Genomic DNA, 10,808 nt, shown 5'->3' with positions numbered 1-10,808 from the left:
TACGAATAATAAAAGAAAAGTGATTTTATGATAATTAATGATATTATAGGATTCAGAGTGGATTACATTATAAAAAAAAGCTGCGTGTCATTTTGCTATTTAATTAAAAAATCGTTTCTTTCTTTCAAATAGAAAGAAAAGGTGACTGGTGCGAATTAATTGTGACCGTTATGGGATTAATTGCAAGTCGGTGAGCGTGGCGAGAGAGCCGGTAACACTATGAAGAATACGAAGTTCGCGTGTCTAGTGTTACCGCCCTTTATTTGCACACCGAACGCGAGAGAGCCGCGCAAAGTACGGCTTCTAGAATAGTTTAATGCGGCCTTGTAGTCCGTAATGTAATCAGCGCGTGACGTCATTGAACCTACCTCCCTAGTTCCGCGAGGATCGGATCGCGAAATCTACCTTGAGGACGAGCGTACCGCAAACTCATACGTGGGCCCCCCGATAAATCGCCCGTTGGACAACGCGTCCAACAGTGGATTTGAACGACATCGTGTCCGTGTCCGCGTCCGTGATGTGAATAAAATGAATTTCACGTGCTCCCGATCAGAATTGTGATTGCCAACTAACGTTGAACTGCTCTTTCTTGAAAAATGTACGTATGAGTCATGTTCATCGTGCAACGTTTTGTGACCTGACTCCGTCTTTCCTGGAATTCATTAATTCGTTCTAGAGAACTTAAAACGTGATTAGAATAGTAGTATGAAGGAGAAATGAAACTGTGTTTTAATGGGTAATGACATGCTGTCGCAAAGAGAAGTAGATCATTTATTGTGGAAATATAATAAATGTAATAGAAAATCTGATTAAGGTCCATTATCGAACATAGCTTGAAGTGTATCCATAGGTTTTATGCAACTGCATTTCTTTTACTAGAATATGTTATTATAGTATGATCATTAATATATAATTGTCTCTTTCTTGGGCAACTGTTTCTCTCGTTCTATAATTATACAAGAAATGATAGACAAGAGTTGTAAAAGTATGTGCATCAGAAGAGAAATGATTTACTTTCGTATATGACTATTTATCTTGTTATAGTACTGTACATTTTACTATTGTCTGTAATGTAAGAGAATAGTGTTTCATAAATTGTGCAATAAAGAGGTAATACTCATGCGACAGTGCTCTACCGCGACGAGGTTCTTCCGGATGATGTTCGAAAATGAATAATGCAGATGATTCTATTAAATTCGATTCCGCGTATCCTGTGCGCGAAGACGCTGTTCACGAGCGAGCGTTGCACGATCAACTGCATTTCTTTTACTAGAATATGTTATTATAGTATGATCATTAATATATAATTGTCTCTTTCTTGGGCAACTGTTTCTCTCGTTCTATAATTATACAAGAAATGATAGACAAGAGTTGTAAAAGTATGTGCATCAGAAGAGAAATGATTTACTTTCGTATATGACTATTTATCTTGTTATAGTACTGTACATTTTACTATTGTCTGTAATGTAAGAGAATAGTGTTTCATAAATTGTGCAATAAAGAGGTAATACTCATGCGACAGTGCTCTACCGCGACGAGGTTCTTCCGGATGATGTTCGAAAATGAATAATGCAGATGATTCTATTAAATTCGATTCCGCGTATCCTGTGCGCGAAGACGCTGTTCACGAGCGAGCGTTGCACGATCATTCACCGCGACCATTATTTAATAAACTCCAAGGCTAGCCGACTTTTGCTCCACGCGAGAGAACGTAACGTGATGCTCTCGAGACGCGACATCGCGAAGAACAAATGAAACGAGTCGCATTGTTCTTCGTACTTTATTTAAATCTTGCAACTTCATCGTAACGGACCATAATTTTCTATTTTAAAGAAATAAAGCAAAATACGTTGCATACATTCTTTTAACAGAAGTTTAAGAAAGATTATGACAGAAATCATGAACGCGTGATTTCGGTGACTTTAATGTGTTAAAAAAATTTGCGCAAAGACCGCGTCTATCTCTCGTCTGGTCGAGTTTCGCGTGTCTTTATTAAGTGCTCGCTAATTTGTACAATTCGAGAGAACAGTGACTAACTAAATCCAGTGAAGATAATTGCTATGCATCGTTATGAAAATCGTACAGCAGGCGAGAGTTTAACTATTTAGTGGATTTCTTAAATTTCTAGTCAGTGAAAGCAACGAGGAACGCGATGCGTTAATAATATTGTCCAATGGGTAATATCTGTGCGATTTTGCAACACATTTTTAGAATCTGTTTGACGGGATACGTAATCGTGTTTTTAATTAAATCGACGGAATTTGAGAGCGGAAGGATCTGTGTCATTGTCACGGCACGAGACCTCGGTTCTGGAGACTGGTGTGCGACACTTGGTGACCTCCTTTTGCATGTATTACAGGGGTGTTGGAGATGGCGGCCACAGAGAGCACGATCCGTTTCAGCGGCCATACATTGGACAAGGCTACAAAGGCCAAGGTGAGTCCTCTCTCTCTCTTTCTCCTTGATATTCTCTTCCTAGTCTCTTCATTATCCCTATCACCTTTTACACATTTTCAATCGTTATAAATTTAGCAATATCAGCTTTCTATCTTTCGTTCAATCGTAATTACTAATAACTTCAATTCGATCAAAATTATTAATCATCTTCATATTTAATCTGTTTATAATTATTAATATTAATGGTTTTTATGTAAAATAAAAAATTTATGGTATCAGTAAAAAAGTTAGATAAACCTAATAAAAATATATACATGAAGTTACACAGACATAAAATTTTAGATAAACATTTCTTTTGTCATTTAAACGATGATACATAAGATATTTTAATATTCGGAATAGTTTCCCGTATTATGCTGCAATTTATAATTTCTGCACATCTTCCTTATAATACAGTTTTTAAGTAATGAATGTAACTCATCTAGTAATCCTTGTGTACAATTGATTTCTTAGGTGACGTTGGAGAATTATTACAGTAATCTAATAGCTCAGCACATCGAGCGGAAGCAAAGGCTCGCCAAATTAGAAGAATCGTTGAAGGACGAAGGGCTGTCGGAGCAGCAGAAGCAAGAGAAACGGTTGCAACATGCTCAGAAAGAAACAGAGTTTCTCCGCTTGAAACGCTCCCGGCTCGGTGTCGAAGATTTCGAACCCCTGAAAGTTATTGGCAGAGGCGCTTTCGGAGAGGTAAATTTCGAAGATCATCACGATATTCTGATTAAATTGAAGCGCGTCAAATTTAATTTTTCTCTTTACTTGACGACCAAAACGTCTTTTTGCATATAACGAAAAATTCAATCTCGTAAGCTGATACTTCTGCCTCATTTAGCAGATAACATACGCTACAGAGTTTACCCCCTTAATAGATTGCAATCATTACAATCAACCTTCATTGTCTTTTGTTGCACTAAAAAGGTAAGACTCGTGCAGAAGAAGGACACGGGTCACGTGTACGCGATGAAAATTCTGCGGAAAGCTGATATGCTGGAAAAGGAGCAAGTTGCGCACGTCAGGGCCGAACGAGACGTTCTAGTGGAAGCGGATCATCAGTGGGTCGTAAAGATGTATTATAGTTTTCAAGATCCCATCAATCTGTATTTAATCATGGAGTTTCTCCCGGGCGGTAAGCTTTTACTTCCCTTTTCGATTTCTTTGCTCGGTCCCATTCCTGTTCCCGCGATCTAATCGCGACTTCTTTTTGCCGCGTTTCAGGCGACATGATGACACTGCTAATGAAGAAAGATACGCTTTCCGAGGAGTGTACGCAGTTTTATATTTCGGAGACAGCGTTAGCGATCGATTCCATTCACAAGTTAGGGTTTATTCATAGGTGAGTCGCACGATCGCTGACAGATGAATCTAATGATTGCTCAAGCAAAAACGATCTAGCTAGATATACCGGTTTAATACTTTCTTTTTAGAGATATCAAACCGGACAACCTATTACTGGATGCGCGAGGTCATATAAAGCTTTCTGACTTTGGACTGTGTACGGGTTTGAAGAAGTCTCATAGGACCGATTTCTACAGAGATCTCAGCCAAGCGAAGCCTTCAGATTTCAGTAAGCTATTTTCATCGGTTTCAAGAAGCTGTCGTTTAGATTCGGAGGTAACGTTCGATCGTTTCTATCGTGTCCAGTGACGTCATGTGGAAGCGGAAGCGGCGGTGCGATGGATAGTAAAAGAAGAGCCGAGAGTTGGAAGAGAAACAGGAGAGCGTTAGCTTACAGCACGGTCGGAACGCCTGATTACATAGCCCCGGAAGTATTTTTGCAAACTGGTTACGGGCCCGCCTGCGACTGCTGGTCCTTAGGAGTTATCATGTACGAGATGCTCATAGGTACGGTACCCTTCTTTTCCCTCCCGTAATTACAATAGTTTCCGGTTTTTAAAAAGAAGACGTACACATTTCAACATTTCCTCTCGAGTTTTATTAACGATTAGTTTTCTCGTTTGTTTCAGGATATCCTCCATTCTGTAGTGAAAATCCGCAAGAGACTTACAGGAAAATTATGAATTGGAGAGAGACCCTAGTGTTTCCACCGGAAGTTCCCATCAGTGAGGAAGCTAAGGATACCATTATTAGATTTTGTTGTGAAGCCGATAGAAGATTAGGTACTTAATTGTCTCTGTATTCTATACAACTTCGAATAAGATTAGTTTATCGCTCAATTGCAGTTATTATATTTTCTTTGTTAATTTTCAGGTGCGCAAAGAGGCGTCGAAGAACTTAAGTTGGCTCCGTTCTTCCGTGGCGTCGATTGGGAACACATCAGAGAGAGACCTGCCGCGATTCCAGTCGAGGTACTTTCTATCGACGATACCTCCAATTTCGACGAATTCCCAGACGTGAAATTGGAAATACGTAAGTGTACTAATATCCATTTCAATTTAGAGCTGACGTACATTGTACTACGCGTAACAATCACGTAGTTATTGGGATCTGATATGAAAAAGAAGTCAAGTCGTATAAAGATATTGAGGGCGAACGACTTTTCAAAGCAGGTCACATTATAAAATCTGGAAAAACAGGCGATAATCTAAAAACTGGTATCGTCAATTTTACAGCCAATTGCTCGCAGACTTCAAATTTACCAGGTAGGCTGTAATTATCAAAGATTTTTTTTTCTATTCACAAAGTATTTCTTTGGCAGTGAGAAAAAATAGAGACTGACATTTAAATCATTATCGGATCTTACGTTGCAGTTTTCAACGCAACAGTACTTTCTATTGTAGTTCTTATTACGTTTAGTAAACGTTGGAACATTCATTTAATCACAATCAGTCGTGCGGCTACGTGCCTGTTATTTCATTAGTTTCACAAACTGGAAGTGCTGCCGTCGATGTCAGATCCCAATACCTATCGATGTACCCGTAGTTGTTGAGTAACTACTCTAAAATTGGACGTAATCTCATAGTTATTTATTTTCTTTGATTACAGCATCCGCGCCGATGCCACAAGACGGGGAGGTAATATACAAGGACTGGGTATTCATTAATTACACGTTCAAGCGATTCGAAGGTTTGACGCAGCGAGGCACGCCGATCAAGAAATAGCAACACTCTATTTCTTGCTCGGTACCAACCAGTCAGCAGTCTGACGCAACTGGAATTCCGGCCTTGGTACATCACCCGTACCCTCCATTGTCTTCGACGGCACCGCGAATGGACGACTGATTCCGTTTTCTCGTTTTTGGACACGGTTTAGTCAGTCACCGGCGGCTGATCGTTTTTACATGTACATACGTGACGAGATGAACACGACGTACGTACGTATCTATACGTTATCACGCGGCGGTAGATAGCAAGAAGAAAGAAACAATCATGACAAAGGCGATTATAACGTGTAAAAAAAAAAGTAAATGTCGTCGTGCTGTTGTGTTACAAAGGACAAAGAACGGAGTGATAAAGATTCCGAAGACAAGCAGGTGCGAAAATTAATACACATGTGATAAAAGAAGAACCAGACATATTTTCATGCGCACCGTAAAGTTTTTAGTGATGGTCATAACTATATGAAAAAAAAAGAAAATACGTTCCCTTTTTCCGTTTGATCGTGAATAATTATTGTTTCCATCCGATGATCTTCGAAGCGTAGCATAATAAGCTCTCTCTCTCTTTGCAGTGAGAATTTTATTAATGGAAAAATAGTAAAGTATACAAAGATGGAGCCTCGGTCCCGTGATTCTCGAAGAGCTGCGTACAATGTTTCCTTTCTTTTTTTTATTTTGTATAGAATTTCGTTCAATGTGTCTCCTGTTCTCTATTCTTCTCTCAACGAACCACTGGTTTAGCTATCGTTTATCAGCTCTCTTTTCAACGTTATATTTATAGCTAGTACTGTGATATGATATTGTTTAAAAGTCTTTTTGTACACAGATCACTGTTTTTTGTCTGTTAAGAATTACTGAACTTTACGAATGTTATACTCTATTCGATCGTGCTTACGTCGCCCTTTTCAAAAAAAGAAAGAAAACGTTAGATATTTGTTAATTAGTAAAAGAACAAAAGGTATTTTAAATTTATATATTTTTTGAGAGCTTTTGCCTAGATATTGGAAAGATAAATTGGTGAAGATATTCATCAAAGCAGATCAGTTTGTTTAATCAAATGAAGTTTGTTCAGTTTTTACGTTAACGTCTTATTAATTCGAAAAATTGCATTACTATGCAACAGACGGTTTTAAACTTTTTATTTACGCGTAATTATATACGTATATATATAAATACAGGGAGAGACGTTTCTCGTGACATTATTAATTCGAAAATAATCTAGTTATTCGTAGATATCGCGTCACAAGCTTTTACGTAACTTTTGTGCTTTGCAGTAATTTGTATCGATATATAATGTATCGTCGAGTAAAATGTATTGCAGTTAAGTGAGCTCGGCAAGAGAATAGAATCGTCAAACGTAAAATGTATGAAAGGCGGGTCGGAGAATCGTGAAGGTACCGGGTCTCTTTCTTCGAGAGCAATTAAACAATTTCCAAACGGTTTTGTTTGTGCCTGAGCACCGTAAGGAAAACGAATCGTGAAACGAGAATATCCAGAAAAATGATACATTCGTAAAATTCAGGTTTCCTCCGTTGCCTTATTAAGGTTCCTAACACGTGTACACGCGCAGCCCAAACCCAACAAACTACAAACAAATGAAATGAAATAATACAAATAAAAAACGCAAGACAATTTTACGGCGCTGGGTAAATCATAGGTAATAATGGAACAAGAAAGAAAAAGGAAGAAGAAGAAAAGCTAATTGAAAAATAGTCGAAATGTAATCTAGTGCTTGATGTATATATCTTTTATAGTATAATTTTACATTAACTGAAAAATAGATATCGAAAATTGTTGCTGGCATTTCACGAGTTTCCTCAGTTCTCGCGGGCGTTGATTTTCTTTTCCTGCACAATCTCAATTATTTTCCTTCTCGGCTTAACGGAACAGCGGTTTCATTGAGAATGAACCGTGTTCACTGTCGAATACGGGAAATTATCGTTTGAAATGATGTCCTACAGCATCGGATTGAATTATGCGAGCAAAATCTCGTGTCAATGTACGAGAAGAAGATAGAAAATAAAAGCAAGAACGTTGCATAACGCAATCTCTCTCGAATGTAGTTTTTGTTTCGAGTATAGCACCGTGAACGGTTTAGAATGTACACTGTGTAGTTTACCGACAGCCAGGGCACCGTGGTAGTAATAGTACTAATAATACCTAACGAAACTGGAATAAAGCAGCTAAAGGCGAATCTAGACCGTTCATTGTGGACGTGCATCCTGAATGATTCATTCATAGTGAAAAGTGTAAAGATATTTTCATCGGCATTTCATCCAAAGGGACTACTGAACGAAGTAGGCTCAGGTTTTACTTTCGATGAATTGTTTAGACGAATCATTCTGGATGCACACCTCAAGTGACAAGTCTAAGTTCATCTTAAATAAGTCATAGTGAGGTAAAACGTATCACAGGTGGAGTCGCTTTAGCGTTTTTTCAATCTTGCGGTGAGAAAGTAATCTTAAAGAATTCTTAGAGCGGCGTTTGCCAGTCGTACCTTCTTTAATTCGATGATATCAATTAATGTTAATACGATGATTTACGATCCTGCTAGAGCGATTTCATCTATTGTACAGATGTACCTATACTATGTAAGCGCACGATCGAAACGTATCGCGTTCCGGCTGATAGTACTTGTATCGAAGCTTTCCGCTCCTTTCTCGTACGATCCGGCGTGTCTTCGTTGACGACCACCCACGCAACGTAACACGTTGCTGTACGTACGTATCGTCGGGCCGCGAGTAGAACAACGCGATTTGAACGAGTATATTATCGAGGAAACAAGTCTTATCAATTACTCGTTTAAGGATGAACCGATTTGATTGACTTTACAATTTGTCTAAAAGCAGATTTATTGAATTCGCTGTCTGTCGATATGATTCAAAGATCGATGACCCTTCTTGCGAACTGGCGATACGTAAATTGATGGAATACATATTAGTTTCGTACGGCTTTGTTCGCGGATACTTCAGCTAACGAGTGTGGAGCACCAGGTCGCTTCGTCATCGCGTTGCTTCATTGAACGGCCTCCATTTTGATCTTAACACAATCGAGCTATTATTTTGAAACAGCTCCGTTTTGAATGTTTTTTTTTTAACAAGGGACGGTAGATGATTATTCGCACCTTTGAGAGTGGATATTGATAACATTCAACATTAGTACTCCATACTCTGATGCTCGAAGCGCGAGTACCCCTATAATATAAAAAGGAAAATGAACAAATCTCGATGTATAACTTTTACGATAACAGAATGCTTAGATTTACGAAGTGACAGTTTTTAAACGACGGGAAGAGATGAATAATATAATAATGACACTATTTTCTGCACCGGTAGAGATGAGAAAGAACGTGAAAGGTGTGAGAATGCGTAAGTGCGGTGTAGAGGAATGTGTGCGCTCGCGCGAGACACACGAAAGAAAGGATGGACGTGAAGCGTGACAGAACGGAAGAATTTAGAAATAAGTACGAAAGATAGAAGCAGAATGAAAAAAGAGAGAGAGAGAGAGAAAGGTAGAAACTAGAATAAGATGGGGATGGCAAGAAATAAAAGAGAGAGAGAGAGAGAGAGAGAATGCGAGCGAGTGAGTTAATAAGCTTAGCAACTTGTTGCTGTCGGGTACAGATACTCTGACACGTCCAATGCTACCGAGCAACACGAACGAAGTAATCGCGATTTATTTATTTAAAAAGAGAATTAAATAAAATAAAAAACAATAGCCACGAGATGCCTTCGATGCAACAAGTCTTTTGGTGCCCTGCGCGTAACCGATGCGATTCAGCTTCGGAAATTGCGTGATTCGTCAGATAAATAAATCCGAGAAACTCGAAGGACACGTCTCTGCGGTCGAGGATCGAAACCGATAGTGACCACTCGTGTACGCGTACACACGTTTGCACAAGTTAATTGTCGATCATTATCTGTGAACGTATTTCGGAAATGACTACGGATAGATTATATACGATAATAATTGTCGTCAGTATATGTTGTAAATATTGCATAGAGCAAGCTCTCGAGTCGCTGTGCTGGTCGAATTTGTGGATTGAATAAAGAGCGAGTAACGTTTCGTCGGAAAAATATTTAACGACGTTTCACTTCGCCAGGTAAAATAAGTTTAATCGTCTCCTGTGTCGTTGTTTTTTCATACAACGATCGTTAATAATAATAATCATTCGAGCAGCGCCGAATTAGCTGAGACATTTTAATTCGCGATCATTCGAATTGATCATTTGATAGAAAATATTTGGAACTATCGCCTGAATGTCGTCCCTGAGTCAAGCGTTGTACAGCTTATTGTACGGAAAACGTTCGTCCAAGTCGAGCATATTTTCGTGAAAATGTGCTCGATCGCTTAATTGGCTAATCTGTTGCGCACCATCGTAATTATATGGATCACTGTGAAAGAAACACGCGTCGCTTTTGTATATGAGCGTTCACTTCCAATACAGTAAGTAAGTATATTTACAGCTTCCCAAAGTTTTCCCTCTTTTATTTTCCATTTGCATTTAGCCAATCGCTCCGATTACGCGCGTTTTTCCTGTTTAACGAATCATTGATTCGTCCGTCCGATGACCATTAAAAAAGCCAATCGATTTACAAAAATCTATCCATAAATTCCAAACCCGTCGACATTTTAATTTTCAAAACATCGTTTAGGTCTATTAACGTCTAATACGAGAATACTTAACTCACCGATCGATTACGAAAAAACGCGAAGCGATGACCGAGGGCCAGTTAGAGAAATTTTATTAAACGCGGCCGCGATTATTCCGATCGATTGCATACCTTGATTTACCAATTATGCGAGCATGGCTTGGAATACAAGTAATACGAGCCCGGACGTTTTCGTTTAAGTAAGCTTACGCGATTTGATCGCAAATTTTTTATTTAGTAGCTTCACAAAGAAAGAGAAGAGGTGAAAAAGAATACGCGATGAACGAAGTGACAAAACACTGCTTCTCGTGCGCGATACATATTGTAATTATAGTGATTGTCGTTAATAAATTGTTTTTTATTTTAAATTTCTCTCACATGCTCAGAAATTATTATCCTCAAGGGGCTAGACGTAACTTTTCTAACATTTGTCGGTAAATTTTTGACGTTTTTTATTCTCAAAATATAGGTTTAAAAAGACCGACTCTTCGTCATGTTTGAAAATGTCGACAAATGTTAGAAAATGTCAACGAAATGAAAAATCTATTCGTATACCCGTTCTGTTGTAAGATTATATTGCAATGATTAAATTTTAAATATTGCGAATGAAAGTAATAATGCTATAGAAAATTAATACCATCAATAAT

At 38.5% G+C, this 10,808-nt stretch overlaps 1 protein-coding gene across 16 annotated transcripts in view; it reads left to right on the top strand.

Annotated features, from left to right (window-relative positions):
- trc (Serine/threonine-protein kinase tricornered) overlaps positions 1-10,529 on the top strand; it is a 59,133-nt gene extending 48,604 nt beyond the window's left edge. For 12 of the 16 annotated variants that reach the window (XM_026816528.1, XM_026816533.1, XM_026816526.1 and 9 more), the window contains 10 exons: positions 2,360-2,436; positions 2,911-3,144; positions 3,373-3,580; positions 3,670-3,787; positions 3,879-4,018; positions 4,096-4,296; positions 4,419-4,571; positions 4,663-4,821; positions 4,962-5,054; positions 5,398-10,529. In XM_026816528.1, the coding sequence (XP_026672329.1) occupies positions 2,360-2,436; positions 2,911-3,144; positions 3,373-3,580; positions 3,670-3,787; positions 3,879-4,018; positions 4,096-4,296; positions 4,419-4,571; positions 4,663-4,821; positions 4,962-5,054; positions 5,398-5,513 (1,499 nt within the window). In that variant the 3' untranslated portion in view covers positions 5,514-10,529. Of the gene's footprint in view, positions 1-389; positions 599-2,359; positions 2,437-2,910; positions 3,145-3,372; positions 3,581-3,669; positions 3,788-3,878; positions 4,019-4,095; positions 4,297-4,418; positions 4,572-4,662; positions 4,822-4,961; positions 5,055-5,397 lie in introns of those variants that run through there. The other 4 variants (XM_026816539.1, XM_018030413.2, XM_026816535.1 and 1 more) reach the window with 3 other exon arrangements.
- The last annotated feature ends 279 nt before the right edge of the window (positions 10,530-10,808 follow it).

The sequence above is a fragment of the Ceratina calcarata genome, unplaced genomic scaffold (genome assembly GCF_001652005.2).
Source record: "Ceratina calcarata isolate Rehan_Ccalc_2016 unplaced genomic scaffold, ASM165200v1 scaffold525.2, whole genome shotgun sequence".
NCBI classification, from domain to species: Eukaryota; Metazoa; Arthropoda; class Insecta; order Hymenoptera; family Apidae; genus Ceratina; species Ceratina calcarata.
The sequence above is the reverse complement of the archived record's forward strand: the minus strand, read 5'-3'. Positions and strand labels throughout refer to the sequence as shown.